Here is a 26665-nt window from a genome sequence, read left to right on the forward strand (position 1 = left end):
ACTGCCACCTCATGCTGTGCTGGTCTAGAGGTCAGCCGTCCTCCTGCCACCCACTTAGCTCCAGCGACCACCGAAGTGACCACCTCATCTGCAGCCAAGTTGCCACTTAAATCCCACCAGAGACAGAATCCACACCTACAATCCTGTCCAGTGTCCCGTGCCCAGACACAGGCGGGCCTTGTCTCCCTACTGTAGATGATGCTCACCATGTGTGAGAAGACAAGTCTGCTTGATGCTCGGAAGAAAATTAATCTGCAGAGCGAGCTTGGCCCCGATTACATTTTCTGAACTTCTAAAGGTCCTCGAGCTAAAACGTGACAGCATCCTAATGTATTAATAACACGATGCTAAAATAAACAACGCTGAGTAAAAATATATAGATGAATGAAAAGGTAGCTCTGAGAAATAACTTATAGCCAGTGAAATCCAAGAAACACAGAACAGAGCAAGGTTTTCGTGGACACACTGAGGCAGGAAAACAGCAGAGTACAGCATTTGCAAGGGGATGAAACAGAGGGAAACCGCAGAAAAATGGTGTAAGTGAAGAAGAGAAAGTAGCATCCAACATGCCCAGTGGCAGACCTGGAAGCAGGGATTTTGCGGCTGACCCCATTGCCTCAGTGCAGCCAAATAGGTACAAGGAAGAACACGGGAGGTGGTAGCACAGCAGGGGCTGGGGCCAAAAATTAGCTGAGAGAAGACCTAACAGAGGCAGGACAATGGAAACAGAGATGAAGGGACAAATGACCTTGTCTTTCATTTGGATAATTGTGCTCAGTTGAGCTCAAGTGCTCCTCCCGGGCACTACCCACACACCACAGCTGTGGGAGCCCGGCTGGAGCCCTTCTGCTCCTCATAGACAAAACAAAGGGCAGGGACAACCCTAGACTGGGAACAAGCAGCCCGTAGGCTAGAAACATCTCTGGCAATAAAACAACACTCACTCAAAATGCATTTGCATTCCCGTTTGTGAGGCAGTGCCACGGGATTATTGCCATGCTTTGTCTTAGGGAGGGAAAAGTGACTTTCTAGACCCCACGTTTTGACAAGTGCTGGCAAATGAGTTTTTAGCTGAGACTGTGGTATCTGTAAGTTAGAGAAAAAGTGTTTCAAAAACACAGGCCCAATTTAAAAATCACTATAACTTTGAAATTTGGTCCATCTTTTTGAAACATCCTGTATTTTGCTTTCTCTGACAAGGCAATGGCAGTCCAGAGCAAGATCTGCCCTTTCACCTGTTCCTGCTGCCTCAGGTGCACTGTGTACTACCTTGTTTTAATAGGTCTCAAATGAGCGGTGAAATCCATAACCACACAGTTTAATGGCTTCCGCACTGCTGCAAAAATACTTGCATAAAAGCGTAGCTGCAAAGCCCTGTTTACTTCACTGGAGAGACACAGCTGGCTCAATCATCACCGCGTTGTTTTGGCTTTTCATTTGTCGCACGACAGAAGTTAGCTCAAGAGTACCCGGGCTGAATTTGAACCTGAACCAGCCGTAAATAAACAATATTTAGTGACTCTAATAGCTACATTTTGGCCTCATTCTTTCCATCTCTTCTTCCCTCTCCTCAGCTGCATTTTGCTCTTCGGTTTAGCTGCAATTATCAAACACCTAAAATGATGTCTTCTACAAACTGGATGGCCTCCATCTCTCTTCATTTGCCACCTGCTGCCTTTTAGCCTATAGCTGATACAGAACCAGAAAGAAGGAACCCATTACCTACCTGGGAGGGTTTTGCAGAAGGCACCTCCGGGAGATGAAGAGGGAAGCTGTGCGGGACACCAGACCACGCTCACCAGGGAGCCGCAGGAGGGCGAGCCAGCGGCCGAGGGTCACCCCGGGCACCCCGCAGCCCCCCAGCAGAGCCAGCGGCTGGGCACAGCTCCGTCAACCACCCCAGACCACGGCCAGAGGTGGGGCAGGTCCCGGGTCCGCCCAAGGCTTCTAGGTGGCAGAGGGAGACACCTACAACGTGGGGCTGAGACCCACCTGGGAAGACCCATCCGCCGCTTAGCTGGGATGGAGCACACAGGCGGCATCACTCCAGCGGACACCAAACCCCCAGCTGAGCTCACCTGGTGCTGCGGGGCCCAGGGTAAGGTGGGTATGAGCCCCAGAGGAGGCTGGGCGGGCTCATTAACGCCTATTAGTGCTCCCAAGGCCCTGACGATGCCAGCTGTTCACTTTTGCATTAGCTTTGGCTTGTTTTTCCTTCATCCTTTATTGAAAAAACACCCCGCTGGCGCCCTGCACAGCGGGTCAGTGAAGCACGGCTCCCTCTCGGGGACGGCGCGGACAGCGGCGGTGGCTCCCCCGCCATCGCTCCCTCCTCTCCCGCCTTTATACCCGCACGTTTCCTACTATCAAAAGCCCAGACAGCTGTAAAAATAATATCGTGGCACTGATGAAATAATTGCAGCACGGTATGCAAACACCTAAGCAGGGCAAAGCGACGCTGTGTACAGCTCAAGAGAAAGAGTGCTTGAAGCGAAATTAATTTTAATTAATTTCATTAAAGAACCAAGGGTGCTTCCCAGCTTTCAAGTGGCAACAGGAGGAGCCTGGCATGTGCCTCCATCAGAGACGGAGACGGGAAGAGCTCGCCGACCAAAGGGAAGCGAGCATATGGAATACGTTATCCACATCTGTCATGGGAGCAAGGAGCTTTAAAGAGTTCAGAAGGAAACTAGATACATTTCCAAACAAAGAAAGGCTGAAAAATAGGGGGTGAGTGACAATGCACGGCGGGGAGGGAAGGGGTGAGGGCTCACATAGCTTTCTCGCTGTGTGAGTAAGCCTGAAGGCTTGAAGTCTTTTGAATATGGAAGTTGTCTGAAAATGGTTAAAGATGTGCACTGAAGAGCTGAACTATGAAACTTTAAGGCATTAATCAAAAAGGGGTTTTTTTGGGGGAAGGGGGGAGTGGAAATAACTGATAAAACTTATTAGGTGCCAACACTCTGACCGTACACACCATTGGTACTGTTGGGCTGGCTTGACCTACACCATCCCAACCCTCACTGTTCTTGCTCGCAAGAAGACTACTGGCTGGGAAGGTTTTTGCTTTTAAAATGGAGCAAAAGCAGAAACGTTTGAGGTTCAGAGCCCCCTGTGGCTCCCAGTCCCAGCGCCCACCCCTCTGCCGTGTTATACAACCCCGTTCACGCACAAACCAAAACCCGCTTTAAAACCATCTAGCGGCAGCATGTTCACCTGCCACTGGCCAGGAGGTGGCATTTCCCTGCCAGAGGGGACCTGAGGTGCTCTGGGAAGAGCAGGGTGGCACCAGCTAAATGTGAGGTGACATATAACCTGTCGGCCACAGGATGGTCACTGCTGAAGTGAAGTAATCCTCCAGCTGCTGAACACCTCCCGCCTCTGTGGTCTTCACCAGAAACAACGGGGCTATCGGCGTAAATAAAAACAGAGATCACTCGGGTGCCCAAAAAACCCTTCAGAAACTGAACATCAGTATTGTGCTGGTTTGACTGAAAATGGCTTAATTTTCTTCATGCAGTTAGAAACCTTTCTTTTCCATAGCTAGCGTGCTCATTATTTGGACTTAGTTTGAGAACAAGAGATAACAGCCCAGCACAGAGCTAATGTTTTGAATTGCCCTGGTCTGAGAGGCAAGGGCACTCTGAGGTCTGCCCACAGGTGTGAGGCATCGAGGAATGGGGCCATGGATGGGGCAGAGCTTCACTGACATCCAGACTGATCAATGAGAGTATTCCATCCCGTTAGCGTCATGCTCCAGATTTAAGGAGAGTCGGGCCTTCTGCTCTTTTCTCTCTTGCTCTTGCGCTCTGTCTCTCGCTCTTGCTTGCTCTGGGGTGCAGCTGGGGGAGTTCGGTCAGGACGTGTAGTTCGGCCTTTTGTCTTTTTGCAGAGGCCTCTGGGCTTTTCTGCCTTTTTCCTCTCTTTTCGCTGTTGGGGACCAGGATCTGTTTCCTGGGACTGGCTGCTCCGCATGTTGGTGAGGAATTGCCTTGAGTATCTTTTATTTCTGTTTTATATATGTATTTACTAGTGGTGTATTAGTATTTTGTTATTTTATTAAACTGTGTTTATCTCAATCCAAGTTTCTCCCTTCCCTTGTGATTTCTCTCCCCTGTTGCGGCGGGGAGGGGGTACGGGGTGAGTGAGCAGCTATCGTGGCTGTATTGCTGGCTCGGGTTAGACCACGACAAGTATCCTCTTTCTTTGAAACCCCGTGCCAGGTTTCGGGCAGCAGTGCCCTGTCCTTATCCAGGGGGCAGAGGGTGATCGGGAGGTGACTGCCCCGCTCCTGCGAACCTGCCAGGGCTGTGCCAGGCACTGGAGAAGCGCGACACGGTCCCTCCGGCCGCCCCATGTGGGCACCAGCGTTAGGAACCTGCTGGCGGGAGATGGCAATAAAAGCCTTACGGTATTCTCTTCCACTGTCAAGAAGAGGAATTAGGAAAAGTGCTGTCGTCTCTAGCAACGTGGCCAGACAGCTCTGGCTTGGGCGCAGCAGCAGCGATGCCACGTCTCAGTGGAGGCGCGACAGCCCTTGGGCATCACGCTTTAGCTGTAGAGTAGCCGAGCACATTCGTTTTCCTGTCTAACCGCAAATTAACACCCCATTCTTTGCCTCCTCCACCTGAGAACTTATTAGAAATAAGATATCCTTCCTTAGAAAGGAATTAAAATATGTTAGTTTCAAAGCGTAACCCGAAGTCCCAGCTCCCATTTAGGTACCTTTGCAATGGCAGGTACCGGCACATGCTCACACTGAAACAGTTACCTCCCCTTGCACGGGATATCGTATTTTGCATCAGCAAGTTTTCAGTATTATTGTTTGGGAGTTTTGCACATCATGGTTTAAAGCCTTTCAAATGGGCCTCCATCATGTGTGCATTTCTAGCATGCATGTAAAACAGACTTCAAAAGGCTAATCAGGGCAAAAGCAAGATTAAAAAAAAAAAGGGCTAGCACAAATTAAAAATGGAAAACAAATCAAAGGAAGACAACACTCTAAAGGGTGTGCTAGCTAGCTGACAACTCTATATAGCTGTAAGAATTATGAACGCCATAAGATTTTAAATGTATTATTATAGTCTGTTCTAAGTCCACATAAATGAGCCTTATGTAGGTTGCTGGAAGTGCCCATCTCCTCCATTATGTGTCTGATACCATCAGCCGCTCCATGGCGAAATGCAGAATTCAGCTGGTTTTGTACCAAACAGATGCAATCACTTTTTGCACTTCTTTGCTATGGAATAGATCTGAGCGGCAGTAAGAAATCGAGTGATGTGCGAAAATTGTCTCACCTCAAGCACATCCCTATGCCTGTCGGTATTTTTTCAGTATTGCTGTTGCTTTCCCCTCCACCCCCTTACACTTCATTGGTCTTTTCATTCGGGATTTTTATTTCTCATGTCCACAGAGCCCAGGATTTCCTGGATTACACACTCACTTTGAAATACCTAGAAGTCCTTGCCAACCTGCACCTCAGAGCCCATCTGGTCTTCAAGGAGCAATTAAAGAAGTCCCGTGATGTTTTCATCCAGAAGTCTTGCCACTGCTAAGCTGTCTGCTCTTTCGCTGGGATACGTGCATATCCTGTAAAAAAACCTTTAAAAAAAAGGAAAAGAGCAATTCAATGGCAACACAATTAATTGTACACATTATATCGACTACTCTACCTAGACATGCCATCAGTTTCCAAACCTCATTTCAGTCAAAAAAAGAAAAAAATCTGAAGCTGTTGAAAACGTCATGGTTTGACTTCAAAACTACAAAAGGCATAAAATAAGACCATTATAATGTAAGCATAATATTTTATTATGTATACTACTACTTTTTTTTCTAAGGAGTCCCTAACCAGTACTTTAAAACCAAAATTAAATGGCAAACAAGTTTTTAAAGCACAATCCTTATCTTTCATCTGTCACACCAATCAGCATCAGCGGGAGCTAATTCTTTACTTTGTATCAGTCACCAACATTCTCTGTCTTGCGGAAAAAACCGTACTTCGGAAGTCAAAGAAAATGGCCATTTTAGATCAAAGAGGAAAGTTCTAAAAAGAATGCACTAATGGTTAAGATACAGCTATTCTGTCCTTTCACCAAGTTCAACTTTTTTTCAGCCGGTGCTTTTGTACATTGTTTTGTTGACCCATTCAGACAACAGTGACCCTTTGCACTAGTCAGGGAGCACGTATCAATATTAAAAATAATGGGTTTATTATGTTCCGTCTCTTGGGAAACATGTTGCTGAGCATGAGACATTTCAGACAAATATCTGATGTTAAATACTATACCGTGGACCTTCAGACTAACAAGAGAGAGAGAGAAGTAGGAGACATTATTCTGAAAGATAACTTGCTCCCTCAGGAATTGGTGTTGTTTCCAAAAAAAGCCCTATGGACTTCAGAAAGCATTCCTCATTGCATGAATACAAGTGTCTAGAACCACATCTAATGTTCGGTGGCTCTCAAACCACAGCTTTCACATTTGGCTGCAATTCTCTGGGTCTTCACTCTGAGACCTGAGCAACTTTAGCTCTTGTTAGTTAATACTTCAGATATGCATTTAGCATGCTTATTTTTTGAGAGACAACAATCAGTATGCTCTTCATGTTAGAAAATACATAAACATGAGAAAGCCCTACAGAAACTAACATTACAAAAATCACAAGTCAAAGAAATCCCCCAAATAAGCTTATTTGGTGGCACAAAGATGCTGAAACTAAATCGGTGCCTCAGTTCTCGTTTATGCCACTGGTGGAGTTCTGCTGCCACCTATTGTGAAGATGAACTGTAGAGACTCATTTCGTTCCGCTAGGTGACCCATTTGCAAGAATTACCACTCGTATATCTCTTTTTTTTTTTTAATTAATGATACTTTCTTCCTAAGTATCTGCTACTGATCATTGCTGGAGACAGGCTGCAGGCATAGGCGAACTTTCGGCGCGGCCAAATCCAGCTGTTCATATGTTTTGATGTCTAACCTACTCCAGCGTACAACAAGGTACAGAACTCGGCTGTCTACAGCTCCAGGGCTGGATCCAAACCGGGTCCCTGTGTCTCTGCCCCGATGAGCAGCCGAGGGACGCGCAGGCGCGGGCAGGGGGCAGCACGCTCTCCCTGCGCTAACGCCTCCAGATGTGCTAGAGGAGCAGGGACTGCAGGTCAGCACCTGGAGCATGACCACGCAACTGAGACAGCACTTGAGCCCTAGCGTAAACTCAGGATCACGCCTTTAGGACACCTTTTCTTCTTCCTCTCAAGCACAAGTGCAGCCCACGCACCCAGGTCAGCACGCCCCTAGAGGCAGCCATGAGCAAAACTGAAACAAATTGCAGTGGTAATTCCATCTCTCTACAACCAGGGTAGCTTGGCAATGGTCAAAAGTTTCGCGGTGCTCAGTGTACCTTTCTACACCTTTTACTTCCCATCTACCTCGGCATGACATGTCTCCTCTGCTCCTTCGCCTCTTCAGCAGTTACCAGCTAAGTCAAGATCCAGGCTTGTCAAGGCTAAGTCAAGATGATGGGCTAACCATCACTGCCATCCTAAGGCTGCTTAGCTGGGAAAACGAGGCCACCTGTTCACTCCTAAGCAAGCAGCGTTCATCATTATGTTCTCCTTGTTCCAATCCTGTCCATGCCCACCTCATCCTTCATTTTTTCTCCCAGCATTAGCAACCAAATGGTTTGTACAAACAACGGGTTTCCACCTGCAGCAGGCAACACGAACGAGGAGCAGTGCAGGACTCAGGAGTCACTCCTGGAAAACCCGGATGGCTGCTCAGGCCAACCAGCCGGTGGGATTCGCTCGTGTATCTTTAGGGCACCCACCTGCTTCCAAGCCACCCAGTGGGAGAGAATCTCTCTCTTGAACTGCAGTTGTAGTTGAACCTGATCACCCAGACAGTGGTGGTGCAACCAAAGAGGGCGGCTGGGCCAGAGCATTGTTGGATCTCCAGCAAAACCAGCATCAGAAGACTGAGGCTTTTCACACAGTTTGCTGTGCCAGACGGTGCACATTTAAAAATATTTGAGTTGATAGAACTGACCAGGATCTAGTAAAGTCAGGGTTGAATGCAGCAAGGAGGTAAAGGGCAGTATCGCAACTCAGATGGCACAGTCAGCAGCAGATTTCAGAGTAATACAATGATTCAGAAATTCCTTGGACAGGCGTATGCGCTCCCTTGCATCAGGAGGGGGACACAAGACACTTGCAAAAACGGAAGCTGCACGATGTTTGCACAACACCCGGGTTTCAATACCCACCCCCACCCCCCATCACTGAGGGAGCAGCCTGAAGAAAGTCTGGGTTCACTGGCAACTTCGAGCCTTCTCATCAGGTGAGCTGGTTTCTCAGGAAGCAGGTTCTTCTGGGGAGTAAGCCGGGATAAAGATCTAAGATAGTCTGTGGTCCTCAGCTCTGTAGATAAGCTGCTGCTAATCAGTAGGAATTAGAAGCACGGTCTGTACAGTAGAGTGAGGTGACAGAGTAATTAGTCCCCGTCTCTCTCTCAGTATCGCCCACCACGTACCGTCATATCAGACCCTTCGGCTGTGATCTGAACATTTCTGAGCTTCTTCCTTACTCCCGGCAACTCCTGCTGTCCTTCCATCTATTTTGGCAGACTGATAAAAGATCTCACCGTCCAGTTACTACGTGACCAGCACGCACATTATTTCCACCGCCGTAAAAAAAAAGCTTGTTTAAACTGGGTTTTAGCCCAAATCCAAGAGCCATGAGATTGTAACACAGGCTTAACTGTTCTGAAAGAGCTTAGGTCAAAGTCCTGGGTCCATCACACAAGGTCCTCCTATTTCTCCCAAGAGATCTATCTTAAAAAAGGTTAGATCCAGAGACAGTATCCTGACTTCAGATACAAGACTGACCTTGAGCTTTGTCTTTAAAGTGGCAGATTCCAACCAAATGGTCGCTTGCCAAAACCTTCCGCCATCCCACCCCTATACCCAGAGACAGAGCATCGCACTTATTTCATTTTTCTCAGTGATAAAGGACAGTACTGGCACACAGGTCCTTTTTTTTTTTTTTTCTTTTTTTATTGCTGTTAATTCAAGGAAAAAGGTTGCATAAAATCCAATCTCTTCTAGAAATATAAGTGACCTTTCCAGTACATTTCAAATATCAAAGTATATGGTAAACATACAAATAAAGAGAAGGTAACATACCTCCTATTTACAGTACAGTATTTTAAATCATAAAATAAGTTCCATAAAGTACAACTGGCAGGTAATTCACAATACAAGTCCATTGGTGGTTTAACACCCTCACTTCAACTCAAACGCAGTTCGTTCATTCATTTCAAGTGGTCCAAAAATACCCAGATCAAATAAAAATTTTAATCAAAATAATTTTCATTTACTACTTAAACTTTTTTTTTTTTTTTAAATTAAAGCTTTCATCTACCTCCCTCCCCATTCCCCCCCTCCAAGAAAAAAGTTTCAAAATGTACACTGGTGCTATAAATATAAATGCTACCTATGAAGAAATGTAGTAATCAAGCTTTTTTTGTTCAAGTTTTTTGTTTGTTTAGCAATTTATTAGACGGCTGAACCAAAGATCAATTTTATTTCATCCCTCTACCGGACACCAGGTCTGATTTTAAGGAAAAACATTTCTGCCATGAACTGTGAGGAATGCCAAACCCTATGGATATACAGTGGTAGTTGTTCATCGGTGTTGAATGCAGCAGTCAAAAAATACACTCATCTTCCAGATAACCTCAGTGCACTTTAGGAAATCAAATATTACCTGGAAGCAATTTAGTACATATATTGGCTTTAAAAAATAAAATAAAAAATACAGCAGCATTAAACTTACTTACTCATGATACTGACATGATTAATACCATCTTAACACTCATTTCAGTCTTTCACATTATACCGTAATTACGCATAGTGGTAAATTGTTATAAAATAGTGACTTTGCTATTTGGTAGACAGGTTCTAATACTAATACCTGACTATTTTGTAGAAAACCATAGCTTCTGTTCAGTTTGAAATAAAACATTTACATTCTAAGTACAATGCAACACTGTAATAGTTTAGGAAAAAATATTCAATCAAGTAATGTTCATTCTGTGTTGACACGATGTAGAATAGCTTTAAAAAAGGAAAAAAATGCTGTCAACTTTCATTACAAATGCAAACACACTGAGTACAACATTCATACCATTTTTTTCACCTTTGTTGCTGAACATACAGGCTAAAAAGCTACAATGGAACAAAAAAATCTGTCAATTTCAGTTTGTCCATTTTTCTAAATCTTTTCCAGTCCACACAATTTCAGCCCCTTCCTGCTCTATGCATTTTCACTTATTTGGGACTCTCAAGAGCTTTGTATATGTATTATTATCAGATATAGTACACATACAGTATTGTGTGTTCCTTCGGACTCTCCTGCTAATAGGACGTTTGAACATCTCCCCTCAATTCATGAGCATTAATTTAGTGTACGGGCAGGGTCTGTACGAACTGCTAAACACTCATGCAAGTCCAGCGAATCCAAGTGGACAAACAGGGAAAGAAAACAAATCAGCAGCACAAGGAGAACAGGGAGGGAGGGAAGAAGATTGTGGTGGGGAACATGACCAAGTTTCTTCTTTCACCATATGGCTGCTCCACCAGTGATGTCAGAGGTCAGAGGACTTTTTTGTTTTTGTTTTTTTTTTAAATGCAGTAAACATTGCACATGTCTCAAGTCTTCAGTGCAAAAGCATGGTTCGAATACTCTTTTTGATTGTTTGGCTGTGTGTTTGAATTACATGCATTACGCAAGCCTTTTGTAGAACCAGGAGGAGACCAGGGACTCAGCTTTCTTCTTTTGTATTGAACAGAGGTGCAAAAGCAATGAAAAATTCAAAAAAAAAAAACAAAACCAAAAACGGGAATGTCCCAAAACACAAGACCAACCCTCCCCCCTCCCACACACACCTTCCCCCAGTTTCCCAAGCTTCAGTTTAAGTAGGCAATGTTTACTTGTTTCAGTCTGCAGAATCCAAGGTATCATTGGAAGGGGGAGGGGGAGGTGCGTATCTCAGTCTGTAAGTGCCTAAAACAGGAAAGAGAACTACTAAGTCACTGCTCACAATTAAAATGGATTACAAAAACCACTACAAGGTATCAAAATGGACATGCTCTTCAAAAGGCACTATCATCTTCCAGTCCTTTTAAAGCAGGTCCTAAGATTTTATACGATTTTCTTTCATCTGCTTGCTAAAACTGTAAGTTTAAAAAGGTATAGACCACAGATAAAGGACTTTTGCTGGAAAAATGCACAGAAAAGACGACCCCCATCAAGGTTCACCTCTCCTGTTCCAGTCCAACCAACCAAGTCAAGTCAGAATGGGCACAGGCCAAGAAACAAAAATAGTTTATGCTCTATGCAATCACTGCATTTTCTCCATTCTTCTGGATGAAGAGAAAAATGGCATGTAAGACTGAAGCCATTCTTTTGGTTTTTAGTTCCAAATGGTTTCTGCCTTTTTGCTGCAACTTCTCTGAAAATTTCAAGCATGTTTCTTTTATGTATTGCATGATGGGGCACAGAAAGATGGCTGATCGTGCAAAGCTAAGCTGTAGAAAAGTTAAATTATCAAATGGCCAGTCTGTTGTGTTTGGGCTTTTTTTTTTAAATTCTCACAAGTTTTAAGAATCCAAGCTGTGTCATAGACAGTAGCTGATATATTTCACTTTTTGCCAATGAATTCTCTCCAAAAAAAACCTGAACAGGAATGGAAAAATCGAAACAACGTGCGTCTCAACCTAACACCAAAAACAAACCAGTGGAAAAAAAATGACAATTTAGGACTGCTATAACTGGACTTCCCAGCTCCGAATCATGCCCATTTTCAGCTTCACGCTGTGAACCCCGTTCCCTTGCACTGTTCTACAAAATTTTCAGGCAGAGATAAGATACTTTGCAGTTTTAGAGCAGGTCACTAGTGCACAACCATTTACACAAAACATACACACGCACGCACACCTTTCTGCAAGACCAGAAACAGCACATTCAGAAAGGTAAAGAGAAAACGTCTAAACTCAAAAGCAAGTCCGCTGGGAGTTATCATGATTACCTTGTTGACTGGCCTCCATGGATGACTGCTTACAGTCCTGCGCATAGTGTCCACTTACACCACAATTGTAACATGAAACGTTCCCGTTCTTCTTGGGTCCCGACCCATTTGTGTTGGCAACTACGTTAGGTGCTGGATATACAGGATAGAACCTCCCAAATCCTGCCATCTGCTGCATACCATAGTTGGCTTGGCTCCCCATCACTGGGTCATGCATAAGCCCATTTGCATATGGAGACTGAGGCAGGAAGAAAGGAAGTTGTGTTCCATTGCTTTGATGTGCTTGATTGAGGTAGCTGCCATTGCAAAGCGATGGCAGAGTGAAGAAAGATGGAACTCTGTAGACTTGTCCATGAAGTGGGTTATGATAAAAATAGCTATTAATTTGAAGGCTTCCGTTGGTCCCACAGCTACACCTACGTCCGCAAGAACCACAAGGACCAGATGCCAACTGCTGCGGAGGTAACATTGTCCCGTTAGTGTTATTATTTCCAACAGCATTTATGTAGGATGTGCTGTCACTCTGTGCAGTGCTGTGTGTTAAAGCGGGGCTCGGGCTAGGGGCAGGGCCTGGCGTGTGTGTAGGTATTGCGGGAGGAACAGTGGACTGGACCTGACCAACACCTAAACCAGCCGACTGAGGCGGTGAGGAAGTCGCTACAGTGTTCAGCACGTTTGTGTTCTGGTTGGGCAACACACTGGTAGCGTGAGGACTGCCTGGCAAAGCGAACGAAGCTGGTGGAGGTGGCGGTGCTGCTGTGGAGAGACCAGCTGCTGGAAGAACTACCTTTAGATTGGTAGGCTGAGGGATTGCTCCTGGGTTTCCCTCAATGTGAGGCACCATTTGAGTCAGTCCTACCACCTGGGATGCAGGCTTTGTGATGGGATCTGTAGTAGGAACTGGGGATCCTGGGAAACTACCTGGATTGTGGACTGGGATAAAGGCAGTATTTGGTGATCCAATACTTAAGTTTCCTGTCGGCTGCTGCGGTCCATTAACTGTGCAACTTTCCGATGACCCCTGCGCAGAGGGCATTTTCAATCTGTGTATTGCCAAATGCAAAGCAGGGCTACCAGGCTGGACAGAATGTGGAAATAAAGTGGATGGGACTGGCAAAGGGGAAGCCATCAGCTCAAGGCGTTTCTCTGGTTCACCAGAGGTCACCGGGCCCATTCCGCCAGGAGGTGAATTTGCAGACTCTCTCACAGGCGAGACAGCAACAGGCGTGGTAACCAGCATCCCCATTGTTTTACCATCTGCGGAGATGGGTGGCGGGACAACTGCTTCAGGCTTTTGGGAAGCGCTGTGCATCACACAGTGTAAGGCAGGCATGAAAGAAATGTGTTGAAACTTTGCATTCAAAGGATCTTCTGAAAGGTTTCCATTTTCACTATTCACTGAAGAGATCTGAGCAGATGATTTGTTCAGATTTGATGAACCGACAGCACTGTAGCCTGTAAACCTGGTTGTATTTTGATTCCCAGAGTCCTCAGAATTGCTGTCTGTATCTGTGGAGACAACAGCATTTGCCAGTCAGAAGAATGAATCTGAAGCAATATAGAGCCATGCCCTAGACTCATTTACTCATATAAAGCTTCCTAAGCTTGACGACACAAAAGACAGTTATAACTTTGAGGTTATCTTCATTCACCCAAATCAAGCTAGGTCAATCTCCATCCGTTACCTACATCGAACTGCCCAGCTAGCTACTGTGTTTTTGCCTTGTGTACTTCCGCAAACGCAAAGAGTGGGACACAGACTGAATCAAGAATTTGCCTCTACCTAGAAAGACCTTAACACAGTTTACTCAAATTTGGAAGGAGCAGCAAATTAAACTGTCAATAAAAAAAAAAGGGCCTCTGAGACACGCCACACGTAACTCGATATAAAACTAGTCGCTCTGTGCCAAAGTTTTTTTCCATTACTGTACTGCTGAAATTTCTCAAGAGAGCTGTGCCACTGAGGTCAGAAAATTACGACATGTATGTAGTAATTTAAAACTCAATGGAATTTAAACTCTTCTGCTATTTGCTAGAAGCCTTCGCATTGTCCAGTCATGAAACCCACAAAGGAAAACATGTTCTGTGGCTAGTTCAGAAATAAAAGCAGCTAACAAAACTGAGAGACTAATTAAAATTAATACAAGAAAGAGATTACTCTAGAAATAAAGAAGTTCATGCACATTCTCCATAAATACAACCTCTGTCTTTATCTTCTTCACTATCAAAGCTTTCCCTCCCATCATGTCGTGGACTAGAAGGAGAACTGTAACTTTCAGAAGATGTTTCTCCACATGTATCATGACCAGATCCAGCGTCCAAATTCAGATCTAAAAATAAAAATTGGCATTTTTATTTTTAAACTCAGTATATGGAACTGAGGTTATTTTAGTTTGCTCACATCTCACACTAGTTTAAGATTTTTGTGTGTTCCTACTTGATTGCATCTGTCCCCTGTATTCCCAACATTCCCTCTCCCAGCATTCAGGACTGGTCTTGTCCCTAAATTTGTGATGACTCAATCCTTGGTGTTAAAGATGGTGACAGTGAAAATTTGTATTTATGCACAGTAACAAAAAGAACGATCATCCCTTAATCAATTTTGTGATGCTTATACCAAATTGTACTACAATAGTGATTTCCTCTAAGTGGTAGTGATCAAACATTTCCATTCAAAGAGGTTCAATACTCCTTGGTCATAGTAGCAAAGGCAAAAAGTTAACTCAGTGGGCAACATCAAAATAATACACCTTTTTACAATTAAATCTTCTAAAACAGGCTTTAAACAAACTGTATCAACAAAGTTTGTTTAAGGAAAAATAGGTGAACTAAAAAAGTGTACAATTGTTTTCTAAATTCTGAATAGGATCAGGGGAAACTAATTTTCTGAAAACCTGCTTTCAGGGTGGGTTAGATCCTATTAGTGAATTCAAGTAGGTAGATGATATGCTCTGGCTTTCAAGTTCAGCCTCAGAGGTGAAGGAGCAAGACAGATGCTCCCTCTCTCAGAAGGTATGCCAGACACTAGCTTCAAGGGAGCACTAACCCCCAAAACCTTGGCTGGCAAAACTCCAGGATAAAAATTGGAACACTATTATTGATTTTATGAATGCTAATAAATTATTATGTTATTTATAAATTATTAATTCATTTATTATTGCCATTGCAAGTATAATGGGTTGGGACAAGTCATGAAAAAGCTGCCTTAACGCTTCCATTTTTGAAATAATTTCTTGGATTAAATCTGTAATTGGTCAAATTATTTGAATGAGTGCTTTGAATATCGAATATAACCTGGAACAGCAGTGTCAACCTCGCAGCACTGAAAGCAACAGTCTACAGTGCTAGTCACAAAGTATCAAGTCTTCAAAGTGTAAATAATTGATGACTCAGAAAAGCTAAAAATAAGAAGGAAAAAATGGAAGAAAAATGATGCAATTAAGAGTTTCTGACTCAAAGCATTCCAAACCAAGCCTGGATTACATAAAGATAGGTAGAGATTCAAACTGCAACGTGAATTTTTTTCTTTAGACTCTGCCCCCAACAGGGTGTCTCAAAAGTCATTTTGATGTTTGTACACAAACACACCGGTAGAAAGCTCATCTCTGAGCAGGACTTAATTGCTTCCAGCCTCTGTAGCTTGCAGTTTCTTCTTGGAGTGGCCTTCATTGGCCAACAGTATCAGACCAGCAGTTTCACATCTGCAGAGTAGTGGGTAGTGAGCAGACAGAACTCCTAAGGCAAAGCATTCCCTATTTAACTTTGCACTGTGTCACACAAAATTGCACCACCTCCCAAAGTTATTTTTAGTTCATAAAAGCTTGGTGTGTTTTGCCTGACAACAAGAACAGTAATCAATCAAAAATGTATGTGGCAAAGTTGTCCTGTAGGGTATGTTTTCTGCTTGTACAGCCCGTATCTCTAATTTTCTAGAATTGTCCTGGTTTTGCAAAGTTTGTGAACTGCGAATTCCTAAAGTTTTAGTCAAATACTGTTCATAGAAGGTAAAAAAACCTGCCCATAAAACAGATGACAATAACTCAGAATGGGATCCACCTGGAACTCTCAAAAGTATGCAGCAGTGAGAAGGATGAAAGCTTAATCAAGACTGTACCCCAAGTGGAAGCAAGAGCAAGACAAGGCACTTCTTAAGAGTCCTTTCAACACTTATGCCAATTAGGTGGTGTAGAAAAAGGCCAATTTTTTGTCAACTTTCTGTCATGAGAACTAAGTAGAAAAGAGGCAAAGCCGCTATCGATATTGGGAGCTTAGAAATCATCAAGATGGCAAAGTTAATGGGTAACACAGCCCTTCAGAAATTCGTAATAAAGCTTGGAGACTCAATTTACTAAACGAAGACCAATATAAACTACAGTTCATCAATGGTTTGCACCAGAGGGTTTTTACACAGGTTCCTCCTGGCCATTCCACAATAGCTGAAAACACTAATGAGCTGCAAAGAGAACCCTAATGACAAGATGCTGGACCTCCACCTGCTTGGGTCACTAAATTCCATACAGAAGCAGCCCAACATTAACTGTTTCTGCAACTACTACTCTTCATAAGGCAACTTACAGAGACGTCACTAGGATTTTTCCAGTTATGCAAGAACAGAGACATACCCTAAGCAATCGCATACAGAAGGCTGAACCTAGCACGTTCTAGACAGCCAGGCAAAGCACAGACTAGACAGCCAACGTGCTGACTGGCACCAAAACAGATTTCAGACTTGTAATTTCCTCTTTACTTCAGGCCAATGAATAAACCAGCAAAGGTGGACATTCTGTTTCTTACAAACGGCTTGGGAAAAAAACTTCTTACCTTTTGCTGTCCCTGTATGGATGTGCTGTGATGTTGCAACTCTAACTCCATTAGTCCTGGTATTCAACCGGCAGTCAGTTTTCTTTGTTTTCTCTCTGTGTAAATAATTTTCATGTTGGTGGTGGTTTTTTGCATTTTTTTTTGTGTGTGTGTGGTTTTTTTTCTTTTTCCAAATGCGTGGGCACAAATAACCAACCATGAATGAACATATAATGCCACTGTGAACAAAGGCAGCGACTCCAGGCTAGAAATTTATATTTAATAGCTATAACAACAAATATAGACAATAAGCAACTAGGTAAAGGAACTAAACTACAAGCAGTGTTACTGAACACAATGAATAAAGATCTACAAGAGAAAACACACACACAGAAGAAACGGTGCAGCTGATTCTAAAGCCATCTTTGAAAGCTCATGCCTATAATGCAGTCACACCAGACTAGTAAAAAAGCATCTGGCTCCAGAGTAACAAAATTGACAGAAAGTCAACTTGGAAGTAGGCAGTATTAGACAGGGGTGGAAATGTTTCCACTTCTTCACAGTGCAGGATTGTGTAAGACCACGAACTTCTGAAGCCCTCTGATGTACAAATTATCTTCAATAAAACATTTCAGCAAGTTACCACCCACTGCGTAATGTTAGAGGTTGCTGTCAATCCTTATTTGATTTTCAGTGTTTTCTGGACAGCTTTACACCTTTAACTTTCAAATAAATATAAAGGGAAAAAAGGCAATCCGGTATCGGTTAAGAACCTACTTCTGCTCTTTCATCTTTTTGCTAAATGACAACTGATATTTTGAGAAAGGAATGCATACAATTACATTCTATTTTTCAAGTTACTTCTTTTCATACGATAAAGTAAGATTTTTATGTAGACTGGCTTCACACTATGCCAGCTCTTGTTCCGCAATAACAAAACAAAGCCCCAAACTGATCATAGGCCCTGTTTATCAGATTGAATGCATTGAACTTCATTTCTGGATTACTGGTTACATTGGAAACCTACTTTTCCAGCTGTGGCTTTCCTTTCTTCTTGCTTACTGCAGACAGACTTCGTTTTTCCGCTGTATGCTAGCCAGAAAATACAAAGACGCTAGTCAAACAACAGAATTTGTTTCACAAAAAACAACAAAAAAGCTCCTTCTAGACTGATAGGTCCATGAGTCCAAGACTAGTGCACTCATGGTGCTACAACCACACAAACAACTACTTGTGTGGTGCATCCAGGCCTTGCATTTACCCTATTATCAGCAAAACACTCAGAAAATTACTACTTGCAAATATTCCAAAGATATCAATCAAATTCTTGTTTGCATGCTGTCTTTTCTCTTGAGGATTAAAAAAAAAAAAAAAAAAAAGTGTTTCATTACATGCCCACTAAAAAGGCTAATCACAAGCCTTAAGGAGCTACAGAATTGTTTTAAATGGAATTATTTGATGGTTGGGCCGTGTGAAGTACGCGTGACAAATTATTTTTATACAGTGACAAAGCAGGTACCCAGCCTTAAACTGGAGGTTGCTGCTAATCTAAACTCTAGAATACAATCTACAAGCACAGAAGAAAAAACATAGTATACTTATGCTATTACTAGTTGCTAGTAGTATCTCATATTTGACGAAGGAGTAAAACTTATGAAAACTCAGAAATAATCTCCAATTATGCTGTATTTGGATATCCTTTAAATAGGAAGTAGCTTTTCCTCTGCTTTAGTATATTAATTTTTTTCTTGCCTCAAGCTTGCATTATTTCAAGCTTTGATGCAGTCTACCATTTCACCTTCAGAAGAAAATCTTGATTAATCACCTTGCTTTGTGAAATAAGGAAACTGCTTTTGTTCGGCTTGTTATTCCCCACATAATAATCAACAGTCAAATTCTGCATGTAGAATAAGAGTAATATTAAGCAATTCAAGCAGTCAAGGTTTTTCAGGTGTAACAGTGAGCAAACAGTGATTTTATTTATAAATAGTTATTCTCAGCTGTACTCACACCAAAATTCACCACTGAAGCGACAGAAATCTCATGAAAAGTGTATATGCGTCTAGCTATTCCATTTTTCAACAAAGATTAATATTAAAGTTACTTTGACAATGCAGGTAAGATAGAAAGAATATGTTTAATATGTTGTGCCTACTGTAGCATTAATATGGTTTGGTTATTAATACGGCTTCTAGTTTGTCCCTTGCAATAACACAGAAACTCCCCAAGCATTATGAAATTTTATCCGATGACAATGTTACAGTAACATGAAAGTGTCTGATTAGAAATGAATGCCAGACTTCTCTGATTACTTATATCCTACTGGGAAATTTTATTTACAAATTCATAAACAAAATCCACAACTTTATGAGATAGTGGTAAGTAATTATGAGGGTTTTTCTAAGTAAGATAAGTCAGTGGCAACTTGAGCTTTGACCCTTATTTGTACAATTTTAGCAGGGCTCTTCATCTTTTAAAGCTAAATCTAATCATATGTAGTGGACAAGTCGTCTCAAGTGTCTCAGAATATTGCTCTGAAGAAAAAGCAGCAACGCACCTGGTCAAGTAGGTTTGTACAGTGCTCTGGGTGCTGCTGGACAATACAGCTTTTTCTTCTCCAGTCTATGACCCCATTTTGCTCCGAGTGCTGTATGTTAAGGCTATCCAGTGAAGAACATTTTGCACTGCTAGTGCTGCTGAAAGGAAAAAACAAAAGTTATGCCAATGTGAACAAACTTGCAGGCTTCTTCCTACCAACATAACATTCTTGCATCATGTTGGGAAACTGCGGTATTTTGCTTTCAGAAAACCTTAGAAATTCTCGAGAGATTTAAAAGATGTAAGTTACAGGAATTCTTGTGCTCTAAAGTTATGCCAGTGATCTGAACATAATTGGAGTTCCTTTTTCATTTGTTCTTACTACAATTTGACACAAAATTCAGAACAACAGAATTTGTAGAAAACAGTACTTGAGAGAAGAGTTTCTGTGGATATTTCTGCACACAAAGTCTTTTTGTTTGCTTTTTTCATACCAGACATGGGGAAATTTTCCAGATAGAAATGTATTCTGAATTCATCTTCTTTCTTCCTTATTGTTAACGAAAAAGCTGGAATTACTTTGTAATCCCTATTTCAGAATTCATGAGACATTTAAGAAAAGGAACGCATGGCTACTTACAGATCACACTGCACCTGTGCCTGTTTGAATTTCAAAATAGACATCCTGCTTTACATTTTTACCTTCAGGATCTTTAGTTTTGAGTAGTGCTGGGAAAGGGGAGCTACATTTGGCATACATATAATGCCTTCCACTGAAGCTTCTCTTAACAGCAGCTGGTCAGAAGCAATATTTAACTAGGTCTGAGAGCAATGGTCCACAAAGACTGCTGGAAAAACAGTCAGGGTTCTGACAGAGTCAGTAGGGCACATGGACCTCGAGACTTTTCATCTGTCATACAAAGGCATGCCCTACTGCTGACTGGATGCCAAAGCAAAACAAAACCAAACAAATACCACAAAAAAGAAAAGGAGTTACCACTTTTCAATTCTTATCAAAATACTTATGCTGATAATTGAAAATGCCTTTCACTTCAGGGCTGTTGGCAAGTCACTTCATGAAGGATACTGCAATATGAAATGTTACTCAGTTCCCACGATAGCAAAAATGCTGAAGTTCCAGTAGCAGCTTACCAAACACCTCTGGAAATAAGTGCTCAAACTACTTAAAAGATGTACAATAGAATATTAAAGAAATAGTTTAAGAAAATGGTGAGAAGCCAAGAAGGTCCCAAAATACAGACATGAGCCCATGACTGCAGAGATGTAAGCAAGGTCACTTTAGAAACTTCTGCCAAGTGGAGTTAAATGAATCCACTGCCAAATTTTCAGTCATTTCACGGAAGCTGTGATACTGCTAGATTTTTTAATTTCATATGTCTGATCTCATTCCTACCAGTAAATATTTGGACCTTTTCAAGAGTAAGGCCGCCATACTGAACAAAACCAAAAGGTAGACAGATGTAATAGACGAATCTTTCTGAAATGTATCAATGTTATTTGAGATGAACTGCTCTTGTCTCTAGACGGGTTTATACACACTTAAAAGTTTCACTCAGTGCCATTTCTTTAGAACTTATAAATATCAGGCACAGATTTTAAGACGACAGATATAATGCAAATGGGAGAGGACTAAAAGACCTCTAGCGGTCAAGTAGTAAACACATTTTCCCCTCTTAAATAAACAGAAAATGAATAGCTAACAAGAGGAGTTTCCACCACAGAAGTTTGTGGAAAGGCCTGCCCCTGTCTTTCCTACCTGAAAGATACATCCTAAACTACAGCCAGCTTTTGTATACTTTAATTACACAATGAATAAGAAAAATAAAATTTTTTTTTATTAGTAACTATATGCTACTAAGTTTGGATCCCGCTTTTACGACTTCATAGTAGGCTGTAAGTATAATCAGAGATTTTGTCAAGATGACATTCTCTTCTTGAAGAAATGTAAGTTCAGAGTGTAGGAGGGTTAAAAAATAGAAACAAACTACTAAGTTGTCAAAGAACCTTGTATGTTAAAAATCTCTGAACCTTAATCTACATTGGTTTATGCTATGGTTATATTCTAATTATTGTAATTCCAGGTAATTCCCTTCCACCCCCGAGATAAATACATTTCACAGATAAAATGACACAAAACAAACCTGTAAACCACAATACATTTTGTATCAATTTTTTCTCTTAATATAGTTCTGTCATCACAGAACTATGTGCAAACATAGCCAAAGTTTCTGGTCAAAATACATTAATGAGTGAATTCATATTATGTAGTTCATATATCTGAAAGCATACATAAACTACTCTAATACAGTCAAGAAGCACTTCAACTTACAATGGACATAAAACAGCAAGGTATACATGCTTCTGCCACTAAAAAAGGGAAAGAATGGACTACCTTCTCCTCTAAGGTCATCTTTGAAGCCACTGAAGAAAAGCTTAAAATGAACAGCACTAGAAATTTTCAGTGTACGCATACGAACTTACGTTACTCAGCTTATAAACACAAAACATCAACTCGAGTAGTGAAGATTCACAAAATTTGGGAAAGAAGAGTTCCCAATGACCTAGGCCTGCAGATTTAGAAAAAGGATCTTTTGAAATATTTTTCACATACAGATTAAGTTAATAACGCCCTCTCAAACAACAGAAATCAAAACAAGAACACCCCACTCCAACCAAACAGGAACCCCACAAATAAGCTTTAATCTAGAAGGAAACACATACTCTCAAAGCACCAAAAAATGAGGTTCAGAAATGTAGCAACGTCACATTATATCCTAGTACCTACTTGGCAACAGGACTTTTTCCATTATGTTTCTTGTGAACTGCTGTGTGTTGCACTACATCTGGAAAAAAAAAATCAACAAAGCATAATTTCAATAGCAATTCCTATTTCCTCTCTTAGGTCAATCCAACAAATTCATCTTTTCAGCACCACCAGACACTTAGCAGAAGACAACTCTGTTAAATAGGCTGGGCTTAGCTTACAGTGCTGAAATTAACAGGTGTTGCATAGAGGACAGATCAGTTTGTACAGATGGTATAATCGAGACTCTTTACCTTCCATTTCACAGAAGAATGAAACACAAAAATAGGAACTATAACAACTGTTTATGTTCGCTCACCTCTATATTTAACCATAAGGACTAAATGCATGACCAAATATCAGCCAGTATGAAAGGATGGCGAAAGAAGAAAGGATTCAGCCAGAAAAGTACAGAATTTCATAATTTTTTTCTGAGCTGCTACAATTCATCTCAAAACTATGTCACACATTCTGTGAATAAAGACAAGTCTTACACAGAAGTATTGCATTCTGAACCTCAAAATTCACTGCGCAAGTAAAGCTTTACAAATTACATTTGACATAAAAAGAGATACTGCCTCAAACAAGAAACAAGAACTTTAGAGACATAGTCTGCCCTTTTCTTTAAGGGAATGGTTAAATCTTAACAAAAGTGACTTCTCTTAATTCTAACTGTTGATGGTTTTGGCCTTCTTGGTAGTTATCATTTTGCCTGAACTCCTTTCAGTGCTACACATGTCTAAATTATTATTTAAAGAAAAAAAAAAAATCACAATTTTTAAACTTCGGGTAGCACTTCACTAAAATGGCACAAGAGGGGAAATGCATTTGTAATCTCATCAGGTGAACAGATTTTTTTTTAGGACAGTATATAAAACACTATTTGAGCAATTTCCACATATATTGTAAATTTACTTGGTGCATTTTGAACTCTAAAGAAGAATATGGTAATAATTTTTTTGAATAAGAAAAAGCTGTCTGAACTTCATATTTGGATTACTGATTGCACATAAGATCAACCACAAGCTTCTTATTAGTTATTAAGACGTAACGGGATAAAGGTGGTGTCATTCTGTGGAAGCTAGTCTAAGTGTTCAGTGGTCCATGTTCACCTATCGGTCCCCATTTCTCAACCTTTCCACCTACCAGAAGCTGATACTCATTTGCTACTGAAAACCAAGCAAAACTGGCTTGCCATTCCTTTCAGAATTAAATTACTGACCAGTGACTAGGCTGATGCTTCCACATGTGAACTGTTTTTGAGGTATCAGGAAGAAACAGCTTTCAGAGTGTCATCAATACTCACTACAGTCCCAAACAATGAAGAGTCCTTATTAACAGTCCGGAGTGCAAAAGCAACATAGGTTAAGAATAAGAAAACTTGAACATCCTTCCTGCGTAAAACTTAAGAGCCAGACAAATTTGGCAAAAAACCAGTCTGCAACTCTCAAAATGTTGCACTCAACTTCTAACCCTGCTGACCGAAGAACAGGTAAAGACATGAAAAGCTACAAACAATCTTGGCTCAAGTAAATTGTAAAGTATATCTTCCTGGTTGCTCAACACAGCTGTGAACTTCTACCTCTGAGCTGTCTACAAACACTCCCACTCCTTGGATTATATAGCAATCCCCTAAGGAAACTGCTGACAGTATACAAAAAAAAATCTTCATTTACACAGCACATTTCATTCAAATCTCTCAGCTTTGTACCAATGAAGAAATCAGTCAACTGCATGATTTCCGGAATTGAGTGTGGCAACATTTCTCACAGAAGAACCACCTTTGAGTACACAACTACCTTCCTCCTGACTTGAAGCTTCTGAACTGTCCTCCTTGAAGTGTTCTGGTGCCTTAACCGTCTTCAAAGAGGGTTGTAAGTTACCTGCAGAGAATAAAGTTCACGTAGTAACTTTATAGATCTTGAACAACTAGACAGTTCCTGAATGCTTGCACTAAACTGGAAGCTAGGGAAATGGAAGACTAAATTACTGGTTTGCAGGTGGCACTAATTTGAACACTGTCTCCTTCAAAGCAGGACATCTCTAAGAGTTAACACTCTATGGAGATACTTTTACTTTGAAGAGTGCACCAAAAAAGCTATGGTGCAATTTCAAAAGGCTGGGATTTTGATTATAGTTTTAGAAATATTCCTATTATCCCGTCCTTTAGATTTTTTAATAATATTTTTCGTGTTACAGCAGGAAATGGGTGGAAACCAATTATAATTACTAGAATTCTTCTGCAACAAGTTACACTCCTCCATTGTCAAACCATCCACCTGCCAAAGGAGACTTAATTTAGGCTAAAGTCTTCTAGTGCCTTTAACACAGTCTTCATGCAAAATTTTTGCCTTATTATGCCAAATGGGATGGCAAAAAGATTTACAGGTTTGTTGCAAAAATACCACTGTCATGCTCTGAAAAAGGACTATGTTTGGTAATAAATCTAACTCTAGGAGTCTACTCTTTCCCTATCAAAAAGTTCCAAGTTAGTGCAGGTAAAAGCGTCTGAAAACTATTGCTTAGGAGCTTGAAACATCGATAGGAAGATCTTTCTGAATATTGTCTGCATCGAACATACTAAGGTCCCAGAGATCATGCTCTAATAAAGTCTGTTGGAATCAAAAGTCTACTCCAGTCTGAAAAAGTATCTAAAACAACTGACATTATGAATCAGGGGAGAACTAATTGATTTCCTCCTTAATGGAACCATGGCGGCATAATTATGCTTATGGAATATACTATTCAGTGTGAGATCCAAACTATTATTTAAGGTATAAAGACCTTCCACTGAACATAGAATTCATTTCCATACAAGTTTTACTAAAACCATACCTACAGTATTCAAGTCCTTCAGAATGAACATTTTTGTTTTTCATGAAGAAGAGATATTTTTACCCCCAACTCTAAATAGTGACTGAAGACCAATTTAAGCCACAACTGCTTTGTCTGTCAATTAATTCTGCATGTGCAATTTAAGAATTATGATGGGATTTTCTTAAAAGATACGCTTCCACCATGGGCTAAGTTGCAATTGCAAGTATTAGGAGAATTTCAGGAATCCTGAACAGGAAACCTAGAAAAACAGAGACCACCAATAAAAACCTCATGAGCTGTTTAATTGTGGTGATTTTGGCAATGAGCAGAGTGACTACCTTTGTCTTAGTACAGCTTCTATTAGCCTGCACCACAGGAAATGCGCTTTTGAGCTACCCCAGACAAGTCATCAAGTCCCCCTTCTCAAAAGAAAACCAGCTATGCTCAAACTTATTGCACTATTTGTCTTCACCAAACGTTTTTTAATATAAAACTCAATATCAGGGCCCTGAACCACACCAGTGAGCTTTGCAACCTCTCCCTGGGCCCTCTCAAGTACTTTAACAGCCTGTGCTCAAGAACCAATCTGACGCAGCGTAGTTTTGCAATTTTGGGTGAGGCTGCTGGGAAAAGAACTGGGAGAGACCTCATCCAGGGCCCACATCCTTTGGCTGGGGAGCTGCAATTGAGCTCAGGCCCTTGCCTGGGATGCACTGCAGCCATGCCTGTGCCTGGCCACGTACTTCGCTGATCCTGTTCTCAACCCTGACCAACTGACTTGTTTTTCTGCCTTTGTCTCAGACCTGCCTCGCTGCTTGGGACTTGGCAGGTAATCACCAGATTCTTGTCTGCCCCTGGTCCTAGTCTTCCTCATAGCAAGTTAAGTCCAGTGCTTTTTGCCTTATCTATCAGAGAGAACAGATCATCCTCTTTACATTATGACTCTTTGGTATTTGAAGAATGAAGCCATCTTCCATTGGAGTTTTTCCTCCTCTCTGCTACGCAATTCAGTTCCTCATCCTATCTGTCATGCATTCTAGATCTGACAAATCCTCATGAACTTTCACATACCCAATTATTTATTTATTATTATACAAATTATTTATGATCATGCTACAGTCTATAAGACCTCCTACAGAATTGACATTTGGCCGTTTTACCCTTCTAATCTACCTACCCCACAGATCATTTCTGCACTGACGCAGTCAAGTCTATGGTGATGGGACTCAGCACTGGCTCCTTCCAGCCCTTTTCAAATTATAATCATGTAAAATGATGCATTTCCAAGTTTTTCCCACTTAGGTGTAATCTACAGACTAAAATATGCATACCTTGTGCAGTGTGCCTATCATTACTGCGAATCTTTCTGTACTTTGGAAACTCCTTCCTTCCCTTGCAGTAAAACAAAAGTTGTCAGAATTTTCACAGCAGTAAATTCCAGACAGTTTACAACCATCCTGAACCTCATTAGCTTAACTTTTTCATGAAACTGCCATGTAAGGATGTCCTAAGTGTTACTAAAAAAAAAAAAAAAAAAAAAAAAATCACATGATCTACAGCTTCTACCCTAATCACAAGGCCTCTGATAACGGAATGAATA

The 26665-nt window shown here is 41.5% G+C and overlaps 1 protein-coding gene across 4 annotated transcripts in view; it reads right to left on the minus strand.

Annotated features, from left to right (window-relative positions):
• Window positions 1-9080: 9080 nt before the first annotated feature.
• The window catches only part of ZCCHC2 (zinc finger CCHC-type containing 2), a 43936-nt gene continuing 26351 nt past the window's right edge, over window positions 9081-26665 (minus strand). Inside the window, exons 7-15 of one of the 4 annotated variants that reach the window (XM_065629671.1) lie at window positions 24048-24131; window positions 22231-22288; window positions 19444-19579; window positions 18712-18783; window positions 17914-17978; window positions 16908-17002; window positions 14288-14416; window positions 12087-13595; window positions 9081-11062 (exon numbers count right to left, since the gene is read on the minus strand). In XM_065629671.1, coding sequence (XP_065485743.1) covers window positions 10995-11062; window positions 12087-13595; window positions 14288-14416; window positions 16908-17002; window positions 17914-17978; window positions 18712-18783; window positions 19444-19579; window positions 22231-22288; window positions 24048-24131 — 2216 coding nt within the window. In that variant the 3' untranslated portion in view covers window positions 9081-10994. Of the gene's footprint in view, window positions 11063-12086; window positions 13596-14287; window positions 14417-16907; window positions 17003-17913; window positions 17979-18711; window positions 18784-19443; window positions 19583-22230; window positions 22289-24047; window positions 24132-26665 lie in introns of all 4 variants that reach the window. The other 3 variants (XM_065629670.1, XM_065629673.1, XM_065629672.1) reach the window with 3 other exon arrangements.

The sequence above is a fragment of the Caloenas nicobarica genome, chromosome 2 (genome assembly GCF_036013445.1).
Source record: "Caloenas nicobarica isolate bCalNic1 chromosome 2, bCalNic1.hap1, whole genome shotgun sequence".
Taxonomy (NCBI): domain Eukaryota; kingdom Metazoa; phylum Chordata; class Aves; order Columbiformes; family Columbidae; genus Caloenas; species Caloenas nicobarica.